Source organism: Cibotium barometz, chromosome 38, assembly GCF_041138505.1.
Source record: "Cibotium barometz isolate CiBa-2024 chromosome 38, ASM4113850v1, whole genome shotgun sequence".
In the NCBI taxonomy this organism is placed as follows: domain Eukaryota; kingdom Viridiplantae; phylum Streptophyta; class Polypodiopsida; order Cyatheales; family Cibotiaceae; genus Cibotium; species Cibotium barometz.
In genome coordinates, this window is record NC_141083.1 from 5,430,007 (window position 1) to 5,445,643 (window position 15,637).

Below are 15,637 nucleotides of genomic sequence, written 5' to 3' on the forward strand. Positions count from 1 at the left end.
CTTTGAAACAGGTTCCTTGCATGTTGCAAGAAGTAAGCTCAAATCGGGATACATACACACTGGAAAATTTGTTTGTTTTGGTGGCAATACCCATGGGATAAGACAAACAATCAATTGAAAAGTTAGGCTCAACAATCTCAAGAGTTTGAAATCAATCGTTATGATTTCTTGTTTTCGATTGGCCTGGACCACACAGGCCAATCTGTGACCCAAACTAGAATTCAAAGGGCCCAGCAAAACATTGCTACTATACCTCTGCCACTTAAAAAAGAGTTAATAAATTGACAAGCTCAACTGTAGATGGAAGTACAGGACTCCACAAGAATTTGGAAGAAGGTTCAAGCACCCTTTCATTCTTGAGAAGATTTCATGTCTGTTGTGGTGAGTACTACAAGAAGGGATTTGGTTAGCCAAAAAGCTGAGACGCCCTGGGAGGGGGGTTGGGGGGGTTGACAGTGGTATATGCAGATCAACTGCCAACTTCTCGTCCAAACTCAAACCTCAATCACAAATAATTGGAAAGAGGTCGGATTGCGAGATTCTCTTCCCATTTTGATGACAGATCTCGTTTACTTTTTGCCGTCTTTCCATTCCGAAGGCAGATGCTCAAATCTCTCATCTGGAAATGTAGGTATAGCATAGTCTTCTAAATAGCAGGATTGATATACTCTCTTTACTGACATTTGAGCTGCTGCCACAGCTGGCACTGGCTAGAACCGGATATGCCTACATGGGAGAGGTTTGATCGCCTTTTCCACACAAATGACTTTGCAAAAATGGACACAGAGCGTCAAGTTTGCTTGAGGGCTGCACACAATAGCTGGCAGGCAGAGATCTGTGGGGTGTAAGGCCCCTCCTCATGATGCAAAGGGCAAGGCAGAAAACACACATTAGAGTGTGACTTAGCCTACTTTGCGGATACTAAGGTTGAGGTGTCCATTCATTTGTTGGGTGTCATGGTCACTCCCGTCCCTGTTCTGGACTGTCACCTGCAGGTTATTAAATGTTTAGTAGCCAGTAGAAAAATTTGTCTCTTCCCATACAGAACCCCATTTTCAGCCCCATCATACTTCTGCATCAGTGTGGTTGGAAAGTGGGGGGCTGATTTCAAGCAGCCTAAAGCTGCAGGTTTGGAAGCTGGGCTCCAAAATCAGATGTTATGCAAATTGTATTGCCATACTGTCTGTCCTCCACCAGCTGGTTTTTCACACAAATTGGGAAGGCCTAGAAGAATGGACCTTAGGTGGAACCATGTGTAGTTTTTTGTTCGTCTTTCTGAAGCGTGGCTAACTGGACTGGGGGTCATTGGGGTGACTTTTTTGGGGATAAGTTTTGTATACAATCTTTCATATATATAATAATATGCAACACATTTTTTTATCCCCAAAAAAGAAGGATACCAACAGAGGTTTTTGTAAAGAAAATGGCCCCTGAGCCAAAACATCCTTGCCAAAGGTGTGCCAAAAGCATCAAGAAAATAAGGAGTTCATTGGCTTTCTCAGAAGTTTGTGAGACAACACATACTGCACTGTCTAAATCAGCTAAGCCTTGCAGCCACCCCTTCTGCAGAAACAATGATAGAGGTTTACCTGCCAAGCTTTTACTACTCTGTATGAGGGTTTTACTAGGATCAATACAAAGAGCCATGGTAATACACCAATTGTGCTCTCTACTGCAAAAATGACAGTGAACCTTATAATTGCCACCATTTTCGGCCTTCCATGGCCTTGGTAAGTTCTGCTGCCATTGAAGCAAAGTTTTCTGCTCCCTCTTGCATCTCCTCAGTACGCTTTCCGAGAGCCTGATAACAACATACCACTCAGCAATGTTTGACTATTTCTCTCAATAATACACAGAAAGGCACAGGAAGTTCTTCAACATTAACTTGTGCACAATATGGCACTTCAATGTTCTCTAAATACCTGAAGCTTTTCTTGTCTCTCCAACAGCTTATCTCTAGCTAGACCTGCTGCACCAGAGACATCCTGGTACACGCAGAAAATGAACAGGACTTTCACAATTTAGAAAGGGTCATGCCCAAGGATCATGTATTTCTCGTTCTTGCAAAACAAAATCTCAAAATTCTCACCCCTGATGCTTTATGGCCATACTTTGCCCTGATCTCGTCTGGGCTTCGTCTCACTGGTTTACTGTAACCCTCTTCGCCACCAAAAAGTTTCATCCTATCATCTGAAGCATCCGAAAGCTTTTCCTTTCCTACAGTATTATAGAAGTCTTCCTTTTAAGCACACTCTAGCCAAGAACCACGTGGCAAAGTTTTTGACCAAAACAGATCCATAGACCTGATGATAACTTGATAACAGAAAAGTTGGAGGAGAGGGGGAGGGGCAGCAACCGAAACATGACTGACCTTTCAAGTTTGCAGCTAACTTTTCGCTGCTGCCTGGTTCATGTCCAGGAGAAACCCCTTCACCTTCAATATCAATGTCATCTGCATACAGCACTTTACTGAAGATATGTTATAAGGTGACCATACAAATGTTTTTCAAAATCTCAACCCCCCCAAAAAAATGTGTTTCTAAAAAACAAGACGGAACATTTCTAAAAACCATATAGAAAAAGGACTAGCATAAGCCTGTGCCACCCACTAAATTACGACCATAAACCATGCAAAATTCCTTGGTCCGTGAGTTTGTCCATATATAGAAGCAAAGAGTGACTGACAATTGCATACAATAATGCACTCAAAGGGCAACCTTGCCTGACTGATTTACGCAATATCCAAGGATATGACAATTGTTTGCCCAATATTCAACACAATGTACTGTTTTGATAGAGCCAGTAAATAACTCCATGCATTTTAGGCCCAAAACCAAGTTTTGTCATCACTGCAGCTATCAAATCCCATTGAACTATATCAAAAGCCTTTGCAACATCTATCTGCAGCAATAGTACATCCTATTGCGAGTATTTGGCATACTCAATGCCCACATAAGCATTACAAATGCAAAGTCCCTACAATATTTGTCTTGGCAAGGCAAGAGTCTTAGTTGAACATACATGGCGCCATTGCTGGGGAGTAGCCTTAGGGCTTAGCTCCATTTTCATTCCAATTCTAGACCATTGGTACTACCTAATATTATGCTGTGTTGATTAGGAGGTCCCAATATTGGGACTACCCAATATTGTGGCTCTTCAGCCAAGTGCCACAACATTTTGTCTCGGCAAGGTAAGAGTCTTAGCTGAATATATTATATGGTGCTGTTGTCGGAGACTAGCCTCAGGACTTAGCTCTATTTCCATTCATATTCAAGGCTTTTGGGAATACCCCATATTGCTCGGTGTTAATTAGGAGATCGCACTCCGAAAAAACAACTAGTATTAAAGCCTTGGACATGTGTGTTTCAATCTTGTTTTCATTTTATTAGTTCATTTCACTTCACAGGTTTGGAAGGGTGAAAAACCTGGTTTTTTTCGCTTTTTGCATGATTTCCATGCTTCCTAGCTTGAATTTCTTTGCATTAAGTTGAGGGATTGCTAGATCTGTGTGATTAGGAGTGAGAGGCCCGTGAAAACACGGAGTGCTAGGTCCGAATCATGTGTTGGAAGTTTCAATTTATGTGTTATGCATAGCATTGCATTAGGAAGAAGAAAACCGTAAAAATCATAATAAAACAAACCATTAACCATACATTTCTTTCAATCCACTCCGTAAGTACGCATCCAAAGTTTGCTCACACAGCGAGCAAAGCCATCAAACCTGTTGTAGGCAAACATATTCGGACTCTAGAAAATAATTGCATGCTGAAATTTTGACTGCTTACGTTTCTTCACTCGTGTCCTTGTCTCAATGAAAAGGCGATAAATCAGAATAATTACCAAATCAACTCGTGTGAAAAACGTCATGAAACCATGGTATGACTACGTCGCCGGTTTTTGACACCATTGAAAACCGAATTTAGAACTCGCCGTGAGCTAAGTTTTAGAACCCGCCGAGTTCGAAGCTTAGATCATATGTGAGAAATCCGCCCGGGTTCTAAGAATTTAGAAACCACTGTGAGATAAGGACGTTGAAACCGTGCCTTGAAAACCGTGCTTGAATCCGTCGCTCTTAGAACTCATGTGAGCTAACTGTTCAAATACGTTCGGGTTCTAAGAAAATTCAATATCATGTGCACGACTTTGCTCATGCCGTCAAGGACGGGGGTCATGGGAAGATCGTTCCTAGCCATAAAATCGGGTTGCATTATTTCACGGAATGCAACCCTATAACCGTCATGATCATGACACATCCATTAATTTCTTCACAGTGCTGAGTGGTCAGAATCCACTGCAGTCACCTGTCATTATCAGAGGCAGAATATGAGACGTTGAAATCTGCCTGTCTCCATCAGCATGCAGAACTCATTAATTTCTGCAGTGCTGAGTGGTCACAAGAGGCCTTCGCACTGTCGGCACGCTTGAAAAGAGGTGCAAACAGTGTCCGGACTTGACCAAAATCGATTTTTAAATCCACATCCACAAGTCCTAAGCCCTTAGAACCCACTCGTAATGAAATTCTGCTCACTTTAGAGTTTGAATACGTTGACCTCATTGACATTGTTGTGACCAGCCAGAACCCGTCTAGTTTGAAAATGCCAATTTCAACTAAGAACCTGTTCCACAAGGAAACCCGATGGATTCGATCATTGAATTCCTGTCTTGATACCGTTGTACGACAGAGTTCGAACCCATTGTACGAGCAGGACCCCTGTTTGAACCCACCGTTGTATAGCCACTCACTTTCACACTGTGCATAGGACTTGTGGATGTGGATTCAAATCGAACCTGCGATCATTTGAACCCATTGTACAGCCAAAATACATGTATGACCAAGTTTTTACACTTAGCGGTTGTGAAAAGAGGGGCAACACTGCGTTTTAGTTGATAGCAGATGAGTACCCTGTTATGGGCAACACCGCGACCCAAGAGGGTTCTCAACACTGCGACTCCAAACTCACCTACTGGCTCGGTTAATAGCACTATGAACTTCATGAAAAGAGAGTTCTCACACTGTGTCTTTAGAAGAAGCTCTAGAAGTGCTTTTGGGCTTTTCCTCGAAGACAAAGCCAAACAATGGTTTCAATCTAAATCCATTGAAAAAGGCCAACTATGAGGTCCTCAGACAATCATTCACCATTGACCTCTTTCCAAGTGGGCAAGATGGAGCCTCATCAATCAAATTCACAATTTCAAGCAGAAGGATAGAGAGTTCATCAAAGAAGACATTGCCAAAGCCAAGTATCTCCACATTTGTATGCAGTCCTCAATCATCTCCCGATTACTCATTGGGTTGAAGAGAAACTGACTCCATGATCATCTCTACATGTCTTATGTTTGACCAATGTTGCCGTGAGGCAATTGAGACAAGTGACCTCACACTTGTCACCTCAGCTCTCAACTTGTCAATATAGCTTTTACTTGCCATCTCGCTCGTGAGAGCCCCAAATCTATAAATTTTAGCTCGCTCTTCATTTGAGCAGACTCTGTGCTGCAAGCTAGCCTCTACCATGTTGGTTGCTCGCATTCTTGTCTATGACACTCTATGGCAGTATTCTTGCTATATCAGCTGTACTTGCCACTGTACTTGACGTACCAACCATTGTACTCTACCTCTCTAGCTTTTCTATGGCATTGTACTCGAGTCTCTACACTACATCACTTTCCTCTATTAAACAATACTCTACCTCTCTAGCTTTTCTATGCAGCTATTCACAGTGCTGAAAAATGACCCCACTTGGAGGATGCAAAAGATGACCTTGCACTTGGCCAATGTCAAAACACCACAAGAGCCACAAGATGCTCTGGACCTCGATAAGGAGCCGCTAGCAACAGATGATAAGTAGCACTCTACAGCTCAAGACAAGCCAAGTCTCCTGCTCCCGGTGCACAAGCAGCTGCTGACTATCATGCGCATACTCTTTTGAGGTGTGATGTGGACATGCTTCTACCCATTGGCCAGCTCAGAGGTCGAGGGCACTCTGCCACAGATGGCCTTGCACCAAAATCCTCCAATTCAAGAAGGCTAGTCTCTTCTACAGCTACCCCTACTTTGAAGGGCCTACAACAGAGATGCCGCTCAGAATGAAGAATTTCATTGATAAGTACTATGGCAAAGTGTCACACCCAGTCATCATAGCTCCTCGTAGATTTTTCAAATTGTCTATACTCAGAAAGGTGCCAAAAGAGCCATGGCCAAGTATGAAGCCCTTGTATTTGATCTCAGTGAGGGCCCTAAGTCCATGAAGTGATCAAATATTTCCATAAGCACCACATTGTTACATTAGAGAATACATGCCGACAACAGCTTCTCTTGAAGAGCTTCACAATCATGAGGCAGACAGACCGTTGGCTTTCCCGCAAACCTTTCTTATTTCAACAACACCGGAGGCATCTTCAACTACTCTGGTTGGTTACCAGAGGACAAGGTCACCTTAGGAAGGGGAGTGTGTTAACCACTCTGGTTAACAAGGCCTCTCCTCATTCTAATTTTGTAAGGCACTGCACCATCTTTTGTAAAACAACGTTGGATCTTATAAAGCGGCCCTACTTTGTGCTTAATGATAAATCGGGGTAGTCATTTGACTTGTGTATATACTTAATATAGGCTAGACTAGTGTGCCATGAACTTTTTTTAAGTCATGACTGGACAAGTGTGAAAGCTAGCCAGTTGTATATTAACAGTTAACAGTTTTGACATAACACAGCAATACAAGAAGTCATTTCCTAATAAGCAATAGAATTCATGTGATCTCTTTCTTCTCCTCTCTACCCCCTTGCATTCATTGTGTTGATCCATGTCTTGCTTGACGGATGCTTGCATGGTTGGGTGTGATTTGGGCTTTCTCATTGTATGAGCTGCTTCTTTCCTCATGCTTGAGTGAGCTAGGTGAGGAAATTCTTCTTGCCTCCATGAAGGCAGGCTTAGGTCTTTCCCCACACCCCATTGACAGTGGGGCACTTCCATGTGACACGGATTGGAAGCAGAGCTAGCACACCCACACATCAGGAAGTTGTTTTTGCGGCTCTTCGGCAAAGTCCCATGACATTTGTCTCAGCAAGGGAAGAGTCTTAGCTGAACAAACCTCGAAATGGAAAAATCATTTCTTGTGAGTATGAATCTCAGATAGCACTTGAGAAGGCTTACCAATGTCTAGTTCAGCAGCCGAGCCTATGCTTTCAGGCTGACAAGCTTTGTCCAGCTAAGGGCTTGCAATTTTTTCTGCAACGGATAATGAGGCGATTAGCCTAGAAAGGTTATCTGGTACACTCGTTCTAGTGGATTGATCCTTTTCACGTTTTGAGTGAGCTAGATGAGAAAATCTCTTCTTTCCTCCTCGTGCTTGAGTGAGATAGGTGAGGAAATCAATTCTTGCCTCCATTAAGGCGGTTTAAGTCTTTTTTGTCACCCCATTGGCTATGGAGAGCACTTAGGTGGGTGTGACAACGGAGTGACAGATGCCTTAGCTAAACCAACCTGGAAATAAACCTCAAAATATTTCTTGTGACTATGAATCTCAGGTAGCACTTGAGAAGGCATACCAATGTCTAGTTCAGCAGCTGAGCCTGCGCTTTCAGGCTGGCAAGCTTTGTCTGGCTGAGGGCTTGCAAATTTTTCTGCAATAGATAATGAGGTAAACAGCTTAGAAAGGTTAGCTGGTACATTTGTTCTAGTGGATTGATCCTTTCCACTTTTTGAAGCTTTCAGAAAGCCTCCTTTGATCTCCTTCAATACACCTCCCTTCAAATCCTTTAGAACACCCCCAATAAAATCTTGAATTTGGCTCTGCACAAAAGGAAGAACTCAGAAGTCACAAGTGGCTGCACTCAAAAATTCAACCAGGACACTTAGAGTGAAGGACCAACACTACCTTCCGCCTTGTTGGATGAGCTCCTGCTTTAAGGGCAGCATCAGCTGCAGCAGCAACATCTTTGTCGAAGAAACATACCGCTGTTTCTGCGGCTCTGGGGGCATATGAAAGAACCTTGAACTTAACAGTATGTCTACAAGGGACAGTTTAGAGAACTGCTTATTAATCTACTACAATGTGCACATAAATGTTCATATGGAAAAGTACCTTAATTTTTCATCCGCAGAGAGAATCGAGAAAATTACGAGCTCTCTTTTCACATCAACCTGCAACAACAAAGAGCAATCCTATAAACACATCATGACATAGAGACAGACATGCTTGCCTATGAGTCCATAAGCTTGAACTGCTGCTGCTATATTATCTGATTACAGTAAAATAAAGTTGGGAACATTAACATGTCTCTTGATTGACCTAAAGAAGTTTTTAAAGCAAGAGATGTGATTGATCAGAGTCTGTGCATCTATTGACTCTTAACAGTCTGAGGCATTATCTCCAGCCCATTCCTCCTTGCTTCTAGCGCCTGCTTGCTGCCTAGTTCCAGCCTGCGCCTCCGCTGGTCTGCTTTCATTCAGCTTGCCCCCTAGCTCCCACCTGCTGCCCAAAGCTCCAGCATCTGCTGAAACTCAGCCCCTACAGCTTGTTTCATTTACCCTTCTTTCCACCCTCCTTTCCTCCTTTCGGGCTGCTAGTTTGTATGGAAGTGGTAAACATAGTCCAAGTCGGTATTCTCATTCCTGTCCAGCATGATGGGTCCTGTCTTGGTTGAAGAACTTTCACCTTCACCAGCTACGAGGACCAGTCATGTTTTAGTGCACTACGTCATCATTGCTGATAAAAGAATCCCTAGTTGGCAGAAACTGTTACCATTTTGGACTTATTCTCTGAGATTATGGGTTTTGGATCAAACAAATATGAATGTAATTGAAAGCCACTGCCCCGCTTGTTGCCACTGAACTGCTCTCTGCACCACCACCAAGTCTCTACTCCCCTGTACCCTGCTCCACCGCTGCCCTTTTGTAGCACTGCCACTGCTGCAGCTTCTGTCTTGGAGGTGCGGTTACCTCATTGTAGCACTCATGTCAACAGCACAATACTTTCAAGGTTGTTTATTGATAGGCCCCTTTGTCTTTGGATAACACACACACACATACTTTTTATATATATAGTGAAACCACTGTCTTATTAGGAAAAACAAATTATTCATAGCTGTCCCAAATTGGGGAAGCTACTACTCAGTTCAGAAACAGTGGGAAAACATTTCTAATTGCTAGAAGGAAAGGCCCCCAATTTCATGAGAATCTCGGAGGGATTGGAGAAGGGCTCTCTGGAAATAAACAAATAGCCGGAGAGAATCACCAGATAAGAGCGATTGATTCTGAGCATAGTAGATAGTTCACAATGCCCGTAATCTAGTCCAGTCAAGGAAATTTGTATAGTCTGGTAGGGAAGGAGAAAGGCAACCAAAAAGCCAGAACATTCAACCGAAACGCCAAAATGAGCCCGAAGATGTCTGAAATCATCAAGCAAATCCCGAGAGTGCGGACAATACCAAAGAAGGTGAGGCACTGTCTTTGTAGGATGGGAGCAATACGCCTACGTACCAAATAAGTTCCCATTGGGAATACCCCAACCAAACATCTCCATAGAAACAGTTGTTGCTTGAGGGACAATCCACTCTTCCAAATTTTTTTCAGTGTAGCTTTCCACCAAGCAAGAGATTTTGACATCTGCCAGAGGCAATTTGCATGATCCTCAATTCATGGAGGTGGTAAGAGTAACCTATAAGCCTTGGCCGTAAATAAATTAGCAAAAGGCAGAGGAGTATATCCTAGAAGTTGTCTATCAAAACACCAATTTTGAAGTCTCTCTGTTTTCTCAAGCATTGGGACTGGTTGAAAGGGCTACGTCATTTCTGAAATGACTCTCCAAATTGGCCTGTGATGCATCCCCAAGTTGCATTGTCTAATTGTACGTGGAAAAGTGAGAACATAACCATTTTCATTCACGACGTTGCATACGTGGCGAATTCCCAATATAGAGAGATTGTATGCCTTTCTTGGTTGAGACAAAGCAAGCGGTGGATCAAATATCCTACTCCAATGAATACTATGCAACAATAGTGAGTTTCCCCGATTTGGAGGCCTCCAGGACCGTTGTAAATGACACAGTATAACTTGCTAATCTCGAATGAGAGCAGTCAAATATGGAGAGCCTAGAATACGACCATGGAAATGCCCAAAGATTATATCATCATAATTGATGATCCAATGTCCATATGCATTTGTTTGCATGTTAGTGCACAGAGCTCCCACCATGCATGCCCATGGCTTGACTTGCTCTATAAATGCACGTAGAAGTGTGGCCTTCCTTGCCAGTATATGATAATGAATATTAAGGACATTGAGCCCTCCATGCATTTTAGGCGAACATATAAGCTCTTGCCTTAGCAAACATAACCCTTTTCTATTTGCTTTGGTTTTCCATAGGCATTCCATTGCTTTAAACAGGAAATTGTCAAACTGTTTGCTCGACCAAGGTAGGAGTGGAAGATAGAACTGGACATAGGCGATAATTTCTATTTTAGAGTGCAATTTGGCCATCACCCATTGAGTCTCATCTTTCAAGGACAACTCCCATTCAATGGGATAACCAAGATGACACACTATCTCTTTGGGTGGGAGGATCTAACCTGGCCACCAAATTTGATGCCAATCATAATATTTCAAAGGAAGAAACTTTGATTTTTGAAAATTTACATGTAATCCTACAGCCAAACCATAGAGAGAGAGAGTGCTTTCATCACATCAGCCTCTGTATTCTTGGGAAAAAAGAAATAGTCATTAGCATATGCCTGTGTCACAACACAAATTGTGTACCATTCATCATGGAGAGACCATGTAGCTGCCTATCTCGTGTCAACTTGTCCATGTAAAGAACCATTGGGTGAGTCGCAATGACATACAATAGTGGACTAAGCACACAACCCTGCCGAACAGATTTTCCAAGATACCATGAGGCTGAAAGTTCTTCACCCAAAATGCATTTAGTTGATCCCTCTTGATAAAGCCAAAAGATGACATTTTTCATTCTAGGCCCAAAACCCATTCTGTCCATAACATGGGCTATGGAGTCCCAGTGTACAAAGGCATTAGCTATGTCCATCTGCATGATGAGAACATCCTATCCCGTATACTTGGCATATTCAATGCCAATATATACATTTGATATATTGTCAGTGATTTGTCTGGAGGGACAAATCCATACTGCGCTGGATACAAAGCTCCATGTAGGACATCTTTTATTCTGTTAACAAGTATCTTGGTGACCAATTCATATATGAATGGCATTAAAGAGACTGGACGTCAATCCGATATGGCTTCACATAGTTGTTTTTTGGGCAATAATTTCAGTAAGCCTTCTTTCCATGAGCGTGGCAACTATCCAACATTCCAGCAGTGATTCACCATAAGAAAAATTGGCGATCTCAAAATATTCCAAAAAATTTGAAAGAACTCCACAATCAAGCCATCCCAACCTAGAGACTTCCATTTGCCCCTAGACCTTTTATAGCATCATCCAATTCTACATTCGTGAAGGCGATATTGTTAGCCTATTGGCGTGTAATAACAGGCACCACCTGTTGCAAGAAAAGTTCTCGCGCATCAAGAGCCTCCCTCGAAAGTGGGAGAGGGCTAGAAAAAATGCGAGAAAAGTATTTATGGCAAGCATTTGCAAGCTGTGTTTTTGTGCATGTCCAAGTACCATCTATTCTTTTGATTCTTGCAATGCGTTGTTTTTATTTGGAAGCATGCAAGCCTTTGAAAAAAGATTTTAACGAGCAGCCTTTATCAAGTAATGGCTTTTGTCTCACCCTAGTTTGCCATTTATTATGCTTATGTTCATCATTATGGCGAAGACAATTTTCAGCTTGTGTTAACAACTACTCTTCATCATTATTCAGCTCTCTAGAATGGCTGAGTTCAGTGTACTCTTGTATTGCAATTTTGCTTGTTCGATTTGTCTTCTATTCTCTCCCATGTACCATGTACCATAGTCCTATATCACAGCTTGCATTCGATGTACAAAGCTGAACCAAGCAAAATCTATATCCTCTTGCATGTGCATGAGAAGAGGATATGCAGCTATATGTACCAAATCAGCAAAAGAGCATGCGCCAAATACCTATTATTAATCATAAGTAGCCTTTTATTAGGTAAGGGACAATCATTGTCAGCCATGCCAAAGTACAGATCAAGCCATACTCGCGGATGATTAGAGAGGCACAATGTATGATCAATCCATATTTTACATGTGTGTGCATCATATTGAGCAGCATTTGGAAGGTACCATCTATCCAAACGTGCCCAATAATGCAAAACACCATTATGATGAAAAGTATAACCCTTTGAATGCATAAGCTGTGTCCACAAATCACATGCATCCGAAGAAGTCATTGTTTGCATCCAATATTGCCTTTCAAAGGACATCATATGAGAGCGGTGAGAGGTGTTATCATGAAAGTCAAATAAATTATTGAAATGCGCTGTGATGAAAGCATTTGAAATCCATGGGTATGCACGAAAGAGGCGCCACATCTCATCTCTATATACTGAAGTTTGGAATGCATAAACACTCGCAAATTCATACGACTCTCCTGCAATCATCCATTGCACCACAAGCCAATGGCCATTTGGATCATTGTAGGTCCAATTCATGCTTAACAAGTATGAGGATGCCACAAAAAGCTTGAGTTCCTACATAGAAGATTTGATATCTAAAGAAGACTCCTTGTCTTCAAGCAAAAGTATGCTGATTATGTTCTTGCAAACAAACCACATGGGGATGCATAGTATTTGCATATAACCAAAGCAGTCTCCATTTATTCACATCACAGAGGCCTTGTTTATTGTAAGTAAAGCATTTGATTGGTATAGACATATTTACAATGTAAGTAATGTAGAGGCTACGCCTCAACTTACATGGCAGCGTGACTGCTCAAGTCACCATGCAAAGAACGTATTGCCGTCCACTCTTGTAATATCGCCTTAAGCGTCAGGCACCGGGGTAGCTAAAGCAGATGTAGAAGCTTTCTCTGTGTAGTTACAAGAGACCAGAGGCCTCTGTCTAGGAGTTATTGTTTTTTGGGGAGTCTTCCATGCATCAGAGTCAAGTTTGTCTTTATCTTTCACATTCATCGCATGAAAGCCTGTCGAGGCAACTTTTGCTTTTCCTTTATCCAGACCTGCATGCTGTAAATGATTTACATTCTTCCCCTTTTGAGTTTGTATTGATGGCATAGAAGGAGTTTGAGGAGAGGGCATGGCCGCAATAAAAGCGACGGACATTCTGATTGCATATGTCCAAACTTTTTACAAGTGAAGCAAGAACCTGTAAAATTTTCCCATTTAAGCTTAAAGAAAACTTCATGTGTCAGGATGCCTTGCATTTCAACATCCATTGCTACCCTATCAAGGGTTTGTTTGTTACAACCTTACCCAATGATTCAGCCAAAAAAGGCAATGCGAGGCACACATAAACTGGGAGATCCACCACTTCCACCCACACAAGGCACCTGTGTTTAATAAAATTTGGATAGTCCTTGGTGGGCGACCAAGGGTAAACATGCACCAGTTGTTGTCCAAAGAACAAGGGCAACTTTCCTAATAGCATTTGTTTATATTTGGATTTAGTGGGAATCACCTCATAAAAACCTCTTGCTGCACAGTAAACCCCTTTCACAAAACATCCACCAAGCATGGCTTTTATCCATTGACCAAAACATCTGCCATAGTAGGCATTTTACCAAAGAAAAAGAGAATCACTGCTTTCTGAGATAGTCTTGTTACACGGTCAAAGAGAACATGACCCGGGATTTTCAAACGAAAATCCGGCACAGGCGCATCCAATGCTTGTTGATATCTGCAAAACCTTCCTCAAAAGTGTTGCAAAACTCTTGCAGTTCGGGATTATCACAACGGAGAGGCTGCAAATCAGAATGCAATTGTCTGCATTTGGGATCAACACACAATTTCCTTCTATGGTAAGTAGCAGATTGGGCCATGAAGGAAGAAAGAGGAAAAACACAGGCAACAGATACAAGAAACAAAAAGAGAGTAGACACAGATAAGATACATACACACTTTTTTTTTTATAAAAGTGGAATCATAAGTATATTAGATTTACAAGATGACTATCCAAAGTAGATAGTCCCAAAGTACATCAACTGAAGATGTCAATATAAGACATATATACATCATGATCTATTTGGTCAACCTGCATGCAATCGAAGAAAGATTGATGCAGGGAGTACCGAAAAAAAGAAAAAGCAGAAAAAACCGCATCACCGAAAACTGCATGGTTGCGAACTTTCCATAGTGTCCATAAAGCCCAGTAGCGCACCCATGAAAAGAAAAGAGAGAACTCTGGTTTGGGCAAATGAAGACCAAATAGCCAGAAAAACTTTCCAAATATCATATTTGGAAATCTAGCCCGCAGAAGCTGGATGAGAGGAAGAAAAAACTGACGAGAAGAAGGACAACTCCAAAAAATATGAATGACTGTCTCCCTGGAAGCAGAGCATCTATGGCAAGTGGATGAGGATATATGTCTGCGTGCCAGAAACTGTCCTGAGGGAATAACAGCCAAAAGAACGTGCCATAAAAAGAGCTGTTGTCGAAGAGGAAGCTTCGACTGCCAAATAGATCGCAATCGTCTTTTCCACCACCAAGATGACCGATGCATATGCCAGAAGAGATTTGCCTGTTCAGAAACCCAAGGCAATGGCAACAAATGTTTATACAGACCAGCAACTGTAATATCAGATAGCCTCAAGGGATGGCATGAAGAATCAAAAGAGGAGATAGTCCAATCCTGCAGGCGATCTCGAATTTCCAACAGTGGAATCGGCAAAAAAGGCTGAAGCATCTGAATTATATCACGCCAAAGACGACGATAATGAGGTCCCAAGCCATAATGTGCAGCAGCCTGTGGAAAAGAAAGAGGGGAGCCATCAGGATGGATGACATCTCCCACAGAGGTAACACCCTTTGAGTGGAGAAAATATGAACGCCGGGGTTCTTGCACCGCTAGGGGAACTGAAAATGCTTTGGACCAGTGGATGCTCTCAGCGCGGAGAGAGTTGCCTTGTAAGGAGCCGCGACCATTCCATTTTAAATTTAAAAGGACAAGCTTCCAATCAGCAAGTAAGCCAGAAATGAGAGGACAGCCCTTAATTTTGCCAGTAATGTAACCAAGAATAAAATCCCAATGAGTAGGTTGCCAATGGCCAAAAGCCGAAGTCGTCAGATGAAGTAACAAATGACGGATCATTGCTGTCCAAGGCTGAGTGCCTTCCAGAAATTGAAGCATTAGTTTACCTCTGTGGGCAAGAATATGCACCTGTAAATTAAGGATATTTAAGCCTCCATGCATTTTAGGGGTGCACAAACGATTTGCCGAAAGCAAACGTACACTCTTTTTCCCCTGCTTCGACCTCCAAAATATCTCAAAGATGGTGGACATAAATAATTTCAGCTCCCCCTTAGAAAACCTGATGAGAGGAAGGTAGAACTGAATATAGGCAACCAAGATGGATTGGAGAATCCGTAAACGAACATGCAATGGCCATGTTGCAAGTTTCCAGTATTCCAACTTTTTCTTGAGCTTTGCCAAGACCCAATCTGTTTGTTGACGGCGAGTGACTGACCATCCCAAAGGATATCCCAAATGCCGAATCAAATGAGTGGAGTGAACTATTTCTCCTG

General features: G+C 42.2%; 1 protein-coding gene across 34 annotated transcripts in view; it reads right to left on the reverse strand.

Annotated features, from left to right (window-relative positions):
* Positions 1-1,330: 1,330 nt before the first annotated feature.
* The window catches only part of LOC147616276 (uncharacterized), a 141,148-nt gene continuing 126,841 nt past the window's right edge, over positions 1,331-15,637 (reverse strand). For 13 of the 34 annotated variants that reach the window (XM_086777324.1, XM_086777322.1, XM_086777314.1 and 10 more), the window contains 7 exons: positions 8,079-8,137; positions 7,872-7,965; positions 7,543-7,786; positions 2,372-2,464; positions 2,090-2,217; positions 1,923-1,985; positions 1,331-1,801 (listed from right to left, as the gene is read on the reverse strand). In XM_086777324.1, the coding sequence (XP_086633450.1) occupies positions 1,694-1,801; positions 1,923-1,985; positions 2,090-2,217; positions 2,372-2,464; positions 7,543-7,786; positions 7,872-7,965; positions 8,079-8,137 (789 nt within the window). In that variant the 3' untranslated portion in view covers positions 1,331-1,693. Of the gene's footprint in view, positions 1,802-1,922; positions 1,986-2,089; positions 2,218-2,371; positions 2,470-7,147; positions 7,223-7,542; positions 7,787-7,871; positions 7,966-8,078; positions 8,138-15,637 lie in introns of those variants that run through there. The other 21 variants (XM_086777327.1, XM_086777326.1, XM_086777317.1 and 18 more) reach the window with 7 other exon arrangements.